Source organism: Vipera ursinii (genome assembly GCF_947247035.1).
Source record: "Vipera ursinii genome assembly, chromosome: 7".
Taxonomy (NCBI): Eukaryota; Metazoa; Chordata; class Lepidosauria; order Squamata; family Viperidae; genus Vipera; species Vipera ursinii.
In genome coordinates this window covers 50,534,331-50,552,330 of record NC_139521.1, presented here as the reverse complement: position 1 = coordinate 50,552,330, position 18,000 = coordinate 50,534,331, and the positions used below count along the sequence as shown (strand labels likewise).

At 38.4% G+C, this 18,000-nt stretch overlaps 1 protein-coding gene across 1 annotated transcript in view; it reads right to left on the bottom strand.

The window, feature by feature from the left end:
• ARHGAP10 (Rho GTPase activating protein 10) overlaps window positions 1-18,000 on the bottom strand; it is a 116,195-nt gene that overhangs the window by 76,935 nt on the left and 21,260 nt on the right. The window contains exons 2-10 of the mRNA XM_083367776.1: window positions 14,391-14,486; window positions 13,830-13,891; window positions 10,612-10,683; window positions 9,796-9,897; window positions 8,583-8,693; window positions 8,157-8,261; window positions 6,047-6,176; window positions 3,152-3,258; window positions 2,012-2,106 (exon numbers count right to left, since the gene is read on the bottom strand). Of these exons, the coding sequence (XP_083223902.1) occupies window positions 2,012-2,106; window positions 3,152-3,258; window positions 6,047-6,176; window positions 8,157-8,261; window positions 8,583-8,693; window positions 9,796-9,897; window positions 10,612-10,683; window positions 13,830-13,891; window positions 14,391-14,486 (880 nt within the window). The remainder of the gene's footprint in view (window positions 1-2,011; window positions 2,107-3,151; window positions 3,259-6,046; window positions 6,177-8,156; window positions 8,262-8,582; window positions 8,694-9,795; window positions 9,898-10,611; window positions 10,684-13,829; window positions 13,892-14,390; window positions 14,487-18,000) is intronic.

The window sequence follows — 18,000 nt, the reverse complement described above, 5'->3', positions numbered from 1 at the left end:
CGTGGATTCGAACTCGGGAAGGAAGGCAGGGCGATCAGTGCAGGGAGTGGGGGTGAGAAAATGGCGGCGGTGGCACGGCAATCCGTGCGGGGGAAAGGAACAGTGGTGGCGGTGGCAAGGAGATCCGTGCAGTGGGGGAGAACAGCGGCGGTGGCACAGAGATTCATGCGGGGGGGAATGGCGGGGGGGAAAGGAGATCCATGTGGTGGGTGGGGGGAACAGCGGCGGCACAGCAATCTGTGCAGCAGCTTGGGGCAACAATCTTCCCTCCCTTTGCCATGGCAGGTGGCTAATCACCACGCTGTGGTCCATGCCTGGAACCCCTGAACGGACATCGGGTGGTGACGAGGAGAGAGCCCGGCTTCCCCTCATCGCTGCTGGCCGTCTGGGCTCTGTGGCCCAGCACTCACCCTGCCCCCATAGAAGAAAGAGCCTTTGTAACTTCAAACAGTCACTGTTGTAAGTCAGGGACTACTGTACTTTATCACTTTTTTTCCTTTTGGGGGGGGTCATCAAGTTTTTGACACCTTGCTAGGTGACTGGAAAAGCCCTGAGTTAGAGTACTCGGATTTCAGCTGCTTTCTTGCAGGTATTTGGAATGGCGTGGGACCCACAGGTTTTGCAAAGTTAATTGAGGAACTTGGTTACAACTTATTAGGAAAGATAAAATAGACAACCAAGAATTCTTTATTGACCATTCTTTGTCCAGATTTTATATCAGTTGCATCTGCTAGTACAGGCATTCTGATTCAGATTTCTGTTATTTTCAGCATCTGGTAAAATGAATGAGTACTTTTCCAACAACCTGTAAAATCCAAGACACTGTGATTTCATTGTTTAATTCCCCCCTCATACAGTAGTGGCTAAAATTGTGGAAACCTTTTGGGAAAAGTGTACAGTTGAAATGCCACCTTTGGTTAAGTTTCCACCAATTTTTCTTGTAATTTCTTTATAACTGTAGCCTTGTTCACTTAATAATACTATTTTACATCGCTTTCTGGGCAACCAGTCAACTCTTTGCACCATTACTTTAATTTTATTACATTTTACAAACTCAATGAAAGAACACAAAAAACACAACCAACTTGATAGTGATCACATAACACACTGCCAAATGTCCTCCTCTCAACTTCCATACATGACAATAATTGAATCCTACTGTGATCTGACTGGCTTATTGCCAAAACAAGATGACGAGCCTCCTGTCCACTGTCCCACCCGAGACCCCCTGGATCTCCCCCAACCCTGCCCGGCCCCCACAGGCATCCCTCCTCAGGAGCAACATCAAGCTGGCCACGCCCACCCATGCTGCCATGACTACCATAGCCACGCCCACTCAGTGCGCCACGCCCACCTGGCACCCGGCGATGCCTAAGTGGGTTTTGGGTTGCAGTTTGGGCACTTGGTCTCTAAAAGGTTCGCCACCACTGCCCTAATGCAAAGACTGTGAATTTCCTTTGTTTACCAAATGTACGCATGAATTCCACTCTTTATATTGGTTTCAGGGCTATAGTTTTTTGCAAGATTATCAGAAATATGGAAAACATTCCTATGAAGATGAGATATATTTATTACAGAGAAAAAAGGACTCATAGGTATTATATACACTTCATTTATAAGACCTGTTGCACACTGAAAATGGAAAAGCCTGATTCTAGATGGCAAAATTAAATATATTGTTTTACAGGACCATTTTGGTTGATCACTAGGAGAAGTGTGATAAAAATAGTGTGCACTGAAACTATCATCACAAAAAATATGGCCCCTTTCTCACTGCAGATATTCAAGCAGAAACTGGTGAGTGGTTAGAGTTGCTTTATTTCTAGATATCTTGCACTTTATGTAAGGCTGCTAAATGGATTTGAAGGTTCTTTTCAAATCTATATTTGTATGATCAGAGGGTCTTATAAGATCATCCTATAAGAATGGTTGTGTCAAATGAACTGTATAGGTAATAATTTTAAAATAAATTCAGTTAAAAGTAATATTAAGATACACCTGACCGACTTACCTCTCTATTACTTCCATATCAAAACAAAATCGCCTATCTATAGAATCAGTATTCCGTTTGGTACAGTTCTGAAGTATATAGACTTCCAATTCACCCTGAAATAAATTAATTACATGAATATGATGACAGACATTATTACTACAAATGCCAGGAAAAATGTGATTAATAACAAAGTTTAATTGTTGTTATTGTTTGATTTTTTTTTTAGAATGAAAGCATCCATCAATATTGTAGAATTTTTGGAACTGAATATAATGCATGCCTAAAATTCACTATATCATCAAATGAATTTCTCAGGAGTATTTTATTGAGTAACAGAAGGGATCAGAAAATCTTCCTCTTCATCATCATTTTGGCTGACACTCAAGTTAAATTGACTGATTTAGGATATTGGGCATAGAAGAGAAAGAATCCTGTCACCAAAAGTTCAATAAAAATCACTCTGCCTTGATTGCTACCAATACAGTAGCCGATACAATGAGCCGTGGTGGCCCAGGGGTTAGAATGCAGTATTGCAGACTAATTCAGCTCACTGCCAGGAGTTCGAGTCAGATCAAGTTTGACTCAGTCTTCCATCCTTCCTAGGTCAATAAAATAAGCACCCAGATTGTTGGGAACAATATGCTGACTCTGTAAACTGCTTAGAAGCAGGATATAAGTTTAAGTGCTATTGCTAATGCTATACTGATAATTTGGAAAGGACGGGGAAGATGAATATTGTAAGAAAACTGAAATGCTGCAGATTCTGGAATATTCAAAGAGTTATCAAAGAGTTTCTTAACTTGAAAACTGCTAATAGGAACAGGTTTCCTGGGAAAAGACATATTGTGCAAAAGTACTGTATATTTGAATAAACATAACCAATGCAATAAGAGCTGGTCAATGGAATGTAATTTCTGTGCCTTACTAGGAAGTCATTCAAATAAGCTTTCAAATATCTTTGATATTAAAGAATTACTAGCGATATGGGTATTTTGTTAAAGCTCTCCAAAATTCCATTTCAGATCTCTCCAAACTTATTATTTGTAATTTCCAATATTGTATCTAACTATACTTAAAAGAAAATGTCAAAAACACAGAGAAGCAATACAGAACATACTTTATTTATTTTACTGTTCTTTTGATATGAAATATACTCACACTTTTTCCTCCTGCTCTGTGTTCAAATGGTATCATAGTAAACTTCTTTGACTCCTTCTTATACATGCAATAATGTTTTATCCAACTGGAACCAAATGGTGCAGGTCCTTCACAAAACAATAATAATTAATACTTCAAATTTTTAGATTATATAAAGATGTTTTTGCATTCAGCCCATTTTTCAGATTTTTACATATTGAATCAAAGTTCTTTTTAAAAACATAAAAAATAAATCCAATATATGCATTCTTGTTAACAGAATCACAACAGCAAAAGCAATAGAAAATGTGAAATTATTACAGGTAGTCCTCGAGTTACAAATATAATGAAGCCTGCCCATCCCATTCATAACTCAAAAATTCACGGGAATGAATCTCATACCTTGAATGAGATCACTTCCCCCTTCCTTCCTGCCACGCCGGACTCACTTACCTTGAAAAGATCAGTCTCCTCCCTGCCGCGGTTTCTGCCTTTGAGGGAGAGTCAGTGGAAGCTCCTGGGTGCCAGTACTATCGTGCGAGTTCAGGCACCCACCCTCTTTTGCAGAGAATAGGAGCCTGAACTCTTGTGGTGTTTGCAGTGACTATCTCCTGCTCCTGCCCCCAAATCCTTTCTGCCACTGCTGGAACAATTTTCATCAGGACAGAGAACTTGAGGAGACTGGAAACTCCATCTGCATGCAAATGAACACTTAGAAATGGAGTAAAATGTTCTGTTTCTCAAGCACCCTACTGGTAGCCACATGGAGCTTCCAGTCTCTGTCAGGTCTCTGTCCGGGTAAAAAGAGTTTGAGCACATGTAGGGTGTTTGGAAACCAAACATTTGCTTCATTTTCAAATGCCCCATAGTCATTGAAACACCTTTTCTCCAAATGGAGACCTGACAGAGACTGCAAGCTCGACATGGCTGACATTGCGCACTTAGAAACGGAGCAGAAGGCTCTGTTTTTCAAGCGCCACATTCCAGGCATAGGCAGCTTGCAGTCTCTTGTCAGGTTTCCATTTGGTTGAAAAGTGTTTCAGGGCCATTGGAGAGCTTCAAAACGCAGCAAATCCCTGCATTTTGAAGTGCTCCATAAATGCTGAAACACTTTTTATCTGAACAGAGACCTGACAAGGACTAGAAGCTCCATGTGCCTGCCAATGCACACTTAGAAACAGAGTAGAAGGCCCTATTCCAGGCATACGGAGCTTGCAGTCTCTGTCAGGTCTCCATTTGGTTAAAAAGTGTTTTAGTGCCTATGGAGTATTTCAAAACCTAAGCCACTGGTGGCGGTGGCCACCTGAGAGGCCATGATTTCCCCTCCCCAGCCAGCCGTCACCCCACCCAACCTACTCATTGCCTGGCATGCCATCTGGCACAAATCCTGACCGCTCTTCTCCTTGTCGTCCTCCCCACTCAAGCAGCCGCAGCGGCTTCAGTTTCTCGGCTGAGTGGAAAAAAGCAGAGGCGCAGCAGTGAGATTGTTCTCAATAAGGCTGGCACACACAAGTGAGCAGCGCACCTGGGTCTTCTTGAGAGCAATCCTGCTGCTGCATCTCCATTCTCTTCGTTTCAGATGGAACAAAGAAACTCCGCTTAAATGGGGAGGACAACAAGGAGAAGAGTGGTCAGGATTTGTGCCAGCCAGCCAGTCAGAAAAGGAGTATGTTGGCAGGGTGGGTGGGTGGCTGGCTGGGGAGCATCACAGCCACTCAGGTGGCTGCCACTGCCACCGGTGGTGGCTTGGATGCAAGTGCAAGGGGCCTGGCTCTGCGATGCCTTCCTGCTCAGTTGAAGGCTTTATTTCTGCCCTCAAACTAAGGCCGGCACACATGAGCGAGCAGCACACCCAGGCAACGGACAGTATTGTTTCCTGCCTCCGGCTGCCTCCGATTCCACACTTTGCCCCAGAGGAATGCAAATGAAGCAAACAATCCCCCCCCACAAGAATGGAAAATTCTGGGGGCCATGATGTCTTTTGCAGAGAATTTGTGTTCGAACTCACACAAAATTATGGCACCTAGGAGCTTCCACTGTTGGCGTGAAAAGCTTTTCCAAGCCAACGTTCCTCTTCATCAAAGGGAAAGAAATTGTGGCAGAGAGGAGACATATTTTGCAAGATGAATATATCTTCTGCGGCAGGGAGGAAGGGGGAAGCAGTTGTGAGGAGTGGGGGGGGGAATAGGGTGAATGTTGCAGAGCCTCAGCAGTCATTGAAAAGGGTGAACTGCCATGGTGCTGCAATATTTGTGATTTTGGGACTTGTTCATAAACACTAGGGGGCACTTGTCGCATAACTTTGAACAAGTGTTAAGTAAATGCTTGTAATTCAGGGATTACCTGCATAAGAACATGGAAAATAGAGCAAATGTAGGGAACTGAAATGAAAAGAGGAAAAATATCTCTATACAGGTAGTTCTCATTTAACTACCACAATTAAAACTAGCAACACCATTACTAAATTATGAGGGTGTTAAGCAAACACCATGATGGACTTATGATCTCACTTCTTCTGCAGTTGTTAAGCAAATCACACATGGTCATAAAGTGAGACTGCAACTTGTGATTTTACTGCCAGCTCCACTAATTGTGCTTATCGGAAGGTGATTGTGAGGTACAAAAAATGGAAAGCACATGACTGTGGGTGCTGCGACAGTTGTAAACACCCACTGGTTGCAAAGCACCCAAATTTCAATCACATAATCACAGGAATGCTGCGATGATTGTAAATAAAAAGATGAGTCATAAAGTTAATTTTTAATTTGTCTTAACTTTAACTCACTAAGCAGAACAGTCATTAAACAAGCCTTACCCATATAAAAATTCAATTTTTAGCATGATAAAAAAAACATCGCTAAACAGCCTGAATACATGTTTACAAATTCTTACCATGAAACTAAACAAATAGCTTACTTTTTTCCTGCACATAAAGATAACCTTCCATTGCAAATTGATTTGCTCTTTTATGTTTTTTGGGATTTTGCTTGATTTTGTTCATGAGGTCTTCCACTTCTGATCTTGTTCCCTCAAAACGACTTCTTGTCTGCAAGAAAAGATTTTAAAACTTACAACAGAAAACCATAAACAAGTGATTCTAGAAAAAAAAATCAAACTAACAATCTCCTGGTATTTAATATCTCTTTGTCAATTGTATATGGCTACAAACATATTAAATACTATTTCCCAGATAACAGAAACATGGAAGATTACAACTCTTCCAAGGTGTTACTCTGGTTGCTGAAACTTACTAACTGGAGATGGTAGGAAACTATCTGGCTTTGTGTATGTTACCTTTTGTCTTAATTCCTGGAGATTACATTTTAAAAAATTTCATTTATATACCACTTTAGTATTTTTATAAATAACTCAATGTGGGGAACACTAATTGTCAGAATCCATTTATATCACATTCATAAATGTATGTTTAAAACATTATCCCCCCCCCCCCATGGATTCTGCCATCTCCCGAGGAAGGAGGAGCATATGTGGATTCAGCCTGCCTTAGGTTATTTCAAAGACCAAGGAAACCTTTTGAACTGGGGGGATCAAAAGGGAGGGTTAGAGAAGAAGGTATCTGGCTTGTGTTTTCTTTTAATTCTGGAGAGGAAGAATTCAATAACCATAAAGATTCGAAGTTCTTTTTTTTCCCCACGAAAGGGATGACACGAAGTAGAAGGATGGGGGCTGACAAAATGGGGTTGAGAGAAAGGGGGGGGTTGAACCGGGTACCCTTTATAAAATTTCAATTTGTAAAACAATACTAAGTCCTGCCTTGTATTCCCACAACCAAGCATGTCCTAGTAAAGGTTCCTTTTGGACTAGAACTGACTCCAAGAGTTTTTGTCTTCCTAAGACGTGGATTGGGGTGGGTACTGACACAAACGGACTCCAGAAGATGGTAGAGGACAGGAAGGCCTGGAGGAACACTGTCCATAGGGTCGTGATGGGTCGGACACAACTTCGCAACTAACAACAACAACAACAACAACAACTGACACTAGTATTACTTCCTCCTCCTATTTTCTCCACACTAACAACCTTGTGAGATGACTTGGGCTGAGAGAAAATGACTAGCCCAAGATTATCCAGCAAGCTTTCATACCTAATGAAGTTCATTCAAGTGGTTTCTTTTTTTTTACAACATTTTTGGAATTGCTTTTCCTTTGCCTTTTTCCTTCATCCAACTAACTGAACTGAACTGAAGAAGCTTCTTGGATGAAAAGTGAAATGCTTTCAAAAAAACAAACAAACAAGAAAGTCCAGTTCCCTTTCGGAAAAGCACTTTTGGGACAACCATGACCTGGGTGAATGAAAATCTCCATAGACATTCAAAGTGGATGATATGCATTTTGAAGACATCATTGTGTCTAACCCACATACGAAAGCCTGTCCAATTGATAACAGTGTTACCCCTACTAATTCTTTCTGAATTTGATTATACAAATAATTAATAATTTACATTAACTTAACTTAAACATATAATACAATGAAATAAGACAATAGAAGACAATACAATATAATATATAAGTTATCTTAATATTTGAGTTTGCAATGACTGTTAAGTGCTGTAGTTTTGATTTCATACAAAAGCATGAACATAAGCATCATAATTGCTTATAATACCACAATCTTCTATACAGAAAATTATTTTTTCACTTTATATTACAATTTCCAATTAATTTTATAACGATGTCCAATATATGGAACTATCAACAAAATCATTTTATATATATTTCAACTTATTTAAAAATAATGCAACATACTTTTGTCTATTAAACATTAATGGAGAAAATAAATTCATTTTTATTTTCAATTGTTAAGTCACATACAAATATCTGCAGAAATATTCATTTGGTTACTGCATAAAGGCTTAACAAGTCATGTAGCATATTAGCCTGCAGATGGCATTACATTTCCATAGTTTTGTAGAATATCAACATGCATTACAAAAATACAAAACTGCAAAGGCAGGGTCAGAGTTACAGATGGACATATCCTACAATCAAAGGATGGCTTCACTTACATTCTGGATATTGATCTGCAGATCCATTTTGTAATGGTTAAAATCTTTGGCAAGTTCATAGCCTTGATGGTAGAAAGTGAACATGCCCTGAAAAAATGACAGGACCTAAAACACAATAAGATTTCTTTTTAGCTTAGATGGCAAAGGAGTAATTTCTTTTTACTTTCCTCTTAGCATTGTTTTAAATAAATTAGGTTCTACATTTAGTGGGACTTTATGGCATAATACAGAATTTCACTGTGGAATAACAATCTGTAAATTCATAATTCACAGCGTTCATTGTGATTAAGTATAAATTCAGTAAAACAGCAAAAGGACATATACAGCACAAGGCAAAATGGTTATATTTGTTTTTATATCAAGTTTTACTTGTTTTCTATTGTAAAATTTATTTTCTTTCAGTTATGTTTTTAATATTCTACTTACAGGTTCCACAAACTCAAATTTCTTTCTTTCTTGTATCTCTTGCAGTTTACACACATATACAAGTAACAGTTCATAGAAATGTTTTCTGTTTTGCTCGATTTGGTTATCTGCCTGCATAAAAAATATAGTTTTGCTTTTTTTAAGATTCAGAGATTCTATACAGAAATATATTGTATCGAGTATCTCAATCTAACACAGAATCATTAACTGCACTAATTTAAACGTAATTATACACACCAAACTCTATGGTCAAAGGATTTCAGGTTAAAATTCTCTTCATGTCTCAGAATTAATTCCAAGTGTTTATATAATAACTTTCTTTTAATAAATGTATTACAGTAAATGGGGGGGGGGAATTGACAAATTAACAGACAGGAAAGTTAGGCTTAAACTATTTTTGTTTTCCTCAACGAGTTAGAACAAATAACTGTAAAGCATTGAAACAGCTTATTAAAAGAGGCACAATTTCCACCCCAAAAAAAAGGATTATCAGGAGATGTAAGCCCTGATTTCATTTTATTAAAATTAAAATGTATTTTAATGACTGACACATAAGCAAAACCAGAAATCTAATGTACTTGCATTTGGATTCTGTAAAATACATATATAATCTTCTGCATTTGGGCATTAGGGTTTAATTTGTTTTCAATATCTGTATTTGTGCATTTTAATATTTATGTCACTGTTCACCGCCCTGAGTCCTTAGGGAGAAGGGCGGTATACAAATCAAATCAATCAATCAATCAATCAATCAATCAATCAATCTAAGCAATGGTAGGTGTCAGGTGCAAGAAACTAGTAACAGAAGTAGATTTCATAGCACTAAAAGTTTATTTTATGCAACCTATACACAAGAATCTGATCTGGAAACAGTCCAGCCAAATTGGCACCAGATAAGGGTTAATGGAATTCACGAGGAGGCTGGACTTAGATCTCTTCTGGGAAGTAATGACTCCAAACTGATGGTACATTTGACCCCAGCATGGGTTCTGCCTGGTCATCTTTTACATTAGGCACTTTACTGCAAATTAATTGTGTTTATTATGTATAAAACAAATAAAATTTATCATTGATAAAAAGTCTCAGATTCCAGCTATTCATTCCCTGCTCACAAAACCAGAACAGAAAAATTGCTGTTACCAACTTATCTTCAAAAGAATTATTATTGCAAATGTTTACAACAGATAGAAGTTAGACAATGTAGTATAAATACCTCCAATATTTGTGCTTCTTTCTTTTTAGCTGACATATTTAAATGTTTCTCCAGTGAACTGTAGTTCTTTTCTGTTTCTTTATCAAACCTCTTTTTTTCTTCCTAAAACATTTTAAATGGAAAGATGAAAGAAATATTATATCATTTATACATGAAATACATACCGTATTATAAATTGTTTGGTTTTTGTCCTTTCTAACATCACAAATGTATTATTATAAATACATGTTTTTCGTAAAAATGAAGAATTTTAATTTACAATTTACAACAACGCGACTATATCCAATTTTGGTACACATTGTTTTTGTTCAATAAAATATAAAACACAACAGCACACACAGAAGATATACATTTTTTGAAATCACCTCAGAGGCCTTAGTTAATCGATGAAAGAGTCTTGGCAAGTTTGTAAACAGTTCTGAATGGAAAAGCGAAAATGCAGAGCTATGGTGGTGGAGTGGTTAGAATACAGGCTAATTTTACCCACAGCCAGGGGTTTGATCCTGATGGCTCAAGGTTGACTCAAGGTCAGAAAAAGTGGGACCCAGATTGTTAGAGCCAATATGCTTAGTCTGCAAAACTGCTCAGAGAGTGTTGTAAAGCACTGTGGAGCAGTATATAAGTCTAAGTGTTATTGCTATTGTTATATACGAGTATACAAAATCTTTAGTTAAATATTAACTGATCTTAATGCACATGTAAAGTACTGAAGAAACGATCATGTATTCCCTACTTAAGTTAAATTTTTATCATTTGACTTGCAAAACAAAACATAAAATGGAAAAGAAGCTATAAATACACAAGTTACTGACAAACCTTTACTGCTCCAAGTTGTTCTTTTCTGAATTTTTCCAGAGGCTTGATGAGAGTTTCAGTTACACTTAGGGCCTTTCAAGAAGAAGAAAATAAATACAAGTATACTTATGATTATTCTACAGTAGGAAGAAAACATTATACTGACAGTGTTTTCCATATGAAAATAGCATGTTTTTTAAAAAATCCACATTAACTTCTATTAATAAACTCACTGTCACAAGAAAAACAGTATACAAATGAAAATAGCATGTTTTTTTTAAAAAAAATCCACATTAATTTCTATTAATAAACTATCACTGTCACAAGAAAAACAGTATACAAGTATGTAAATTATTCTATTAATTGTAATTTTTTCTCTCCTGGAAATATAACAGACTTCAAATAGCTTCGGCTAGAACAGGGGTCGGCAACCTAAAAAAGAAAAAGAGCCACTGGGAACCGGTTCCATCACAAATTAAAAAAAGAGGGAGCCGCGTGCGTGTGTCCATGCACGCGCATGCGCAAAAAGGTTTTTTGCGCATGCGCGTACGCACGCGGCTGCCATTTTTTTAAAAATGAGATGGAACCGGTTCCCGGTTGCCCGATGGCGACGGCCCGTCTGCAAAGCTGCCGCTTTCGGCAGCTTTGCAGACGGGCCGTGGCAGCTTCCTCAAAGAGCGGTGCCCCTGCCCATTCCGAGAGGTGCGCGTGCACCTCCGCGCGAATGGGCAGCGGTGCCGCTCTTTGAGGAAGCTGCCGCGGCCCGTCTGTGAAGCTGCCGAAAGCGGCAGCTTAGCAGACGGGCCGCGGCAGCTTCCGCAAAGAGCGGCGCCCCTGCCCATTCCGAGAGGTGCACGCGCACCTCTCCGAACGACCGGAGGTGCGCGCGTACCTCCGCGCGAATGGGCAGCGGTGCCGCTCTTTCAGGAAGCCCGCCGCGGCCCGTCTGTGAAGCTGCCCATTCGCGCGGAGGTATGCGCGCACCTCCCCAAAGGTTTGGGGAGGTGCGCGCGCACCTCCGGTCGTTCGGAGAGGTGCGCGCGCACCTCTCGGAATGGGCAGGGGCGCTGCTCTTTGCGGAAGCTGCCGCGGCCCGTCTGCTAAGCTGCCGCTTTCGGCAGCTTCACAGACGGGCCACGGCAGCTTCCTCAAAGAGCGGCACCGCTGCCCATTCGCGCGGAGGTACGCGCGCACCTCTCCAAACGGGCGGTGCCACTCTCCATTTGGAGAGGTGCGCGCGCACCACTGCCCGTTGGAAGAGGTGCGCGCGCACCGGGCGGCTGGGAGCCGCAAGAGACGGCTCAAAGAGCCGCATGCGGCTCCGGAGCCGCAGGTTGCCGACCTGTGGGTTAGAATATACATTCCTATGTTTTAATAACTTTTTTTAGACAATAATGTCTTTAGAGTATATATCCAAGTGCATCAGAATATATTTTGCTTATTTAATTATAACGAAGCACAACCTCTTTGTAGCCACACCTCTGGAATGACATTTCCTGCAAGATCCAGATGGTCCCCACTCTTTAGAAGAGCCACAAGACCTGGCTTTTCATCCAAGTCTTTGTTTCATGCAGTTGCCATCTTTTATCTCTATCTTTTATGTATTATTAATTTATAGTAATTCATTGCTTGATTGTTGTGAGGCACCAAAGTTATTAAGCTAGATGGCATACAAGTTTAATAAATTATGGTTGGTCACACAATCAGCCAGATGTTTAGACTGAACTGGCATTTTTATTCATCTACGGAGTCCTTCCCAAGAACCTGGGATAGGCAGATGGTGTTAAAAGTATTGCCATAGGATGTAAGCTGTTCCAAATATAGATGCCTTTTGCAGTTGAGTGATGGTGATTCTGTCAATACTGAAAGTGTTCAAGTGGTGTTTCAGATGAGATTGTAGCCAAGGCATCTAGCACTATTGGTACTATATTTGCTTTCTTTTAACACAGTCACTCTTCTGCTATTGGTAGGTCTTTGTATTTTGTATCTTCTGTTCTATTCTGCTATTCCACTGCAACATCCACTATCCAGACTTTTATTGCCTGTCTTATTGACATTTTGTTACGTTTGGGGGTGTGTGATGATGATGATGATGATAAAGATTAGGCAAAAACTTTCCTCTCTATAGTTAAACATAGAAAGCCTTGCTCACACCTAGAGAGCTATGTAAGATTTAATGAATGAAAGTAAACATTCACATTGTTGAGGTAGATTTTATTATTGTCTAAAGGATTCTGTAGCACTTGGAAATAGATTTAGGGTTTCTGCTTTGAATATGGACCTTGCCCAAGTTTTTTTAAAACTGGTTATACTGTAGATTTCTTTCTAAATGTTTTGTAGGAAGATTATTGTCACAATTCTATGTTGGTCTAAAAAGAAAAGTGTGTCTCAAGTTTAGCTCATCTCAATGACCAAACAAAAATAGCCAAGATTTGGTGGGAGGGGAAGGTTACAACACATATAAGTAATCTTCTTTTCCCCAAAAATTCTGTTAGTCATCAGCCTGGTCCTGCTTAGTTTGTCTGAGAAATGCCAAATGCTGAGAGTAAGAAGCAAATGTTTTGCATGTGGATTACTTTTATCTAAATCCGTATGGCAGCAATTATACCTTCCCAGTTGCTTGGAATATTACAAAATGAAAACTGGAGAGAAAGGATTCCTCCATATAATTTATCAAGCAATTCGTGATCTTACAAAAGTTCATATTTGCTTTGGAAGAGTTTAGCTCAAAACAAAATTTCTTCCTTAGTTCCAAGATGTGTATAAAAATACTTTCCAAGCATTTGGCTGTATATGTTTGCATAAGAGAGACATCTTTCTCAGGAATCACACATCAAGAATTCTATCAGCTTTGGACTGAAAGAAACTCCCACTGAATCACCTGTCATCTTACTAAAACTTATTTTAAATGTTGCAGTAAACTGCTAAAAATATTGTCACTAATTAGAAAATGCATAATGAACTTCTGATCTGCACTTTCTGTATATTCTCAAAAGAAAAAATTGGTAGATCAGTTAGGTTAGTTTAGGAGGACACCAATTTAATTTAATTAGGTTAAATTAAAAGATTTTCTTCAAGAAGTTCAAATGGATATATAAGAAACTTTTGGAGTTTGAAAAATAATGAGAAATATGCAGATGACATTCCTGACAGATTACATACTGCTATATTTTATTAAACAGAAACAAAATTAGAATGCAATCACACTTTTGCATGTGACATTTTAAAAAAGAACTCACCATTATTTCTCTTTGTTCTTCTAAATTTTTCAGAAAGTTAGAGAATTCATGAAGGGATGCATCTGTAACATGAATAAATATAAACATATATATAAATAAATATCAGACACTATGTAGCAAATAAAATATAAAAAATTAAAATTTTAGATTTACATATACACTCAACTTACAACCATAATGAAGCCTGGATTTTCTGATATAAGTCATGACATTCATAAGTCAAGGCACCAAGTGTCTAGACCTGATTTTATTACTTCTTTTGCAGTGATTATTAAGCAAATGCCAAGGTCATTAAGCAAATCTCATAGTTGTTAAGCAAATGCCATGGTTGTTAAACAAATCCATATATTTCTATGGATGTTTTTTGCTGGAAATCAGCTAAGACCAGAAATTAACCAAAAAACATTGTAAATCATGATTATGTGACCACTCTGTGTTTGTGTCCACTGGAACTCTGGAACCAGGTCATAAATACGTTTTGGGAGATCCATTTCAAAAGGCTGCTAAGCGATTGGTTGTTAAACAAGGGTGACTTGTATTAATTTTCTTATACTGACATACCTATGCATCTTTCATCATCTGTTTCAGCCTCACCAATGCATTCAAACCTGAAATCCCTCAGTGAACGAGCAAACTTTCTTTGGGCAGCTGAAAGATCTAAAAGGAAAAAAGAAAGAAAATGAGTGATAGCACTTTTCGATTCAATAAAAGAATCTGAATATATACGGTAATTAAGGTACAACAAAAAAATCTAATTTTGACACTTTGTTATTTAAAGGACTTTCTATGGTACTGAATAAATAAATTTATGGTATTATAATCTTGTATATAAGTGTGAGAGGGAAAAAGTAAATGAGAGAAAAACGTTTAGCATTGTTATTTACTATTCATTAACGTTTGCAGTTCTCTGGACATAATAAAGACCTTAATTTATACTTAACATGTATATTCGATAATCCATGTAAGTTCCATCAGGACATAAATGAAACAGAAATTTTAGATGTGATAAAGTTTATGTGATTGTATATGAATTAGAGAGCAAATGTGGTGTAGAGGTCAAGGCATCAGGCAAGAAATCAGAAGACCATGAATTCTAGTCCCACCTTAGGCACAAAGCCAGCTGGAGGACCTTGGATTAGTCACTTTCTCTTAGACTTAGGAAGTAGGCAATGCACTTCTGAAAAACCTTGCCAAGAAAACTGCAAGGACTTGTCAAGGCAATCTCTGAGAATTGAACATGACTGAATGGGAAAAATGCATTAATAAAATACCTTTAAAAATCCCTTCTGTTGACTAAAAGCATCATTTGTAATTATCTGGTGATACTATGAATTCAGTATGGCTATATTAAGAACTTGTGCATTACTTCCCCCATAAATTGTTCTCTGGCTCAGAATCACATGTATTTAATATTCACAATTCATCAGAGGTCAGCTGCTCAGAAGGCACACACATCAAGTGAAACTATATGAAGTATCCTTAAGTAAGTATATCCCATAGTTTATGTACAAACCACAGCTGTGTTAAATGCCATTTGAGAATCAATATTTTTTTAAAATGGTGGGGCTAGAGAATGAATATTTCTCTCTATGTCAGGGGTTCCCAACCAGGGGTGCGAGATGATATTCCAGGAAGTGCAAAAACTTGGGGTTTTCAAAATTATAGTGTGTATGCATAATTCGTTGCTGTTATTTTAAACTTCTGTAAGGGGTGCGAGAATATATCAGAAGCGTTCTAGAGGTGCGGGGTATAGAAAAGGTTGGGAACCACTGCTCTATGTAGTGGCTTGCTCTGTCAATGTTTGTGGGAGTGGTCAAAGGACCACCACGACTACCCCCACTAATACTGGTAGGCAGGACTACTAGTATATAGAATGAGAACAATCTCCACTTCCTTCTAGCATTGATAATGTTATCTAGTTTTGTAATTAAACATATGCAAGAAAACAACCAAGTTCCAAGAACACCAAGGTCCCACAGTTCAACCTTGAGCAATAAATATTCTCTTCTGTCGATAGCACCTAACAACTATATTTGTAGTAATCACAGTAGATTAGGCACTGAGTCTTATGATACTTTATTAAAAAATGCAGCCAGTTGCAGCTGCCAGGTGAAAGCTGCAACAGCCATATAACACTAGTGGGTTTGTGGGTGCTGCATTGGTTTATAGTAAAGCTTTTGGTGCAAATCAGAAAAGCCCCAAGAACACCTGAGGATTGCCTGTTCCATACAGAACCAATCTCTGTTCCACCATCATTGTATGGCGGGAAGTTAAAGGTGCCTCACAAATGTCAGGTGAGAGGGCAGGTCAGCACTAGAGGTTTTCATTGGCAGCCCCCTCCTTTGGAACAGCCTTGAAAAGGTCATGGAACTAGGGCAGAAGTCCCCAACCTTTTGGGCACCAGGGACTGGTTCCGTGGAGAGAGGTTTTTCCACAGACCAAAGAGTGCATGGTTTTGTGTGCTGCCTGCATCTCGCGGATAGGTCTTTGGTTGTTTGTGCAGACCGGTTGCTGGCATGCCGCGGCCTGGTACTGGTCCAGGGACCGGGGGTTGGGGACCCCTGAACTAGGGCTTTAAGGTGTAATTACTGCTGATACCTAAATTGGAGCAATAATCAATGTTTATGTGCTATTATTATTTTTTGGGTTGTTGCTTAATTTGCTATTTTCATCCACATTTAAATTATTGAAAATCAATATGCTTTAGCATTGTTTTTAAATTTATCTAGCTGTCCACCTCACACATGTGACACTCAGCTAACAAAGTTAAAATACAAAATGCAATATAAAAGAAAAACCACGATTATACAACAAAAAACATTAAATCATACTAAAGCAATAAAAATTACTAAAAACATAAAAATATAATCTATGAGAATATAATCCAATTTACTAACAATATAACCATTTGGCAGGCTCTACACAACCCCTACCAGATATTTATAACAAATACAGTTAATAAAAACAAATTGATTTTTATGCAAGGAATATGACATTTAATTCTTTTGTTTACACATGCACAGATACATGCACACACACAAGCATCCTAATGCTGTGTTCTGAATTAACAGGTCAACTGAAATTATCTTGCCTTTTAAATATTGTTGTTTGAACCATTATATAACTGTCAAAAAGATTATATGTAGGAAGATATATTAACATATACAAGCTGTGCCAAGTGTCTTATGTAATTTAATAGAATGTTTAAATTATAGTTGAATGTTAAAACACTGTATCTCAATAAGCAGATTTTTTTTTCCATAAAAGGCAAGATTCCTAAGATTCTGCCACAGTATTATACCACACAGGCTTAAATTCCATGCTGCCATGGCAATCACACCCATACAGATTTTTTTGCCTACTTAAAACAATTGATGTTTATTATAATTGGAGCTCATGAAATTCAAATTCCATAAAGGAAATAGTGTAAAATATTGCACATTTTTAACATGAATATTTCTTTCTCTCATTATAGAATTTTTAACTACTATTGTGCATGTAAATAACAAGATGGAATACGATCTATAAGCAAAACAGCTAAATACAGTCATGCTCGAAATTGTTGGCACCCCAGAAATTTTTTCAGAAAATCAAGTATTTCTCACAGAAAAGTATTACAGTAACACATGTTTTGCTATACACAGGTTTATTCCCTTTGTGTGTATTGGAACACAACAAAAAAGGGAGGAAAAAAAGCAAATTGGACATAATGTCAAACAAAACTCCAAAAATGGGCCGGACAAAATTATTGGCACCCTTTCAAAATTGTGGGTAAACAAAATTGTTTCAACCATGTGATGCTCCTTTAAACTCACCTTGGGCAAATAACAGGTGTGGGCAATATAAAAATCACACCTGAAAGCAGATAAAAAGGAGAGAAGTTCACTTAGTCTTTGTATTGTGTGTCTGTGTGTGCCACACTAAGCATGGACAACAGAAAGAGGAGAAGAGAACTGTCTGAGGACTTGAGAACCAAAATTGTGGACAAATATCAACAATCTCAAGGTTACAAGTCCATCTCCAGAGATCTAGATTTGCCTTTGTCCACAGTGTGCAACATTATCAAGAAGTTTGCAACCCATGGCACTGTAGCGAATCTCCCTGGTCGTGGACAGAAGAGAAAAATTGATGAAAGGTTGCAACGCAGGATAGTCCAGATGGTGGATAAGCA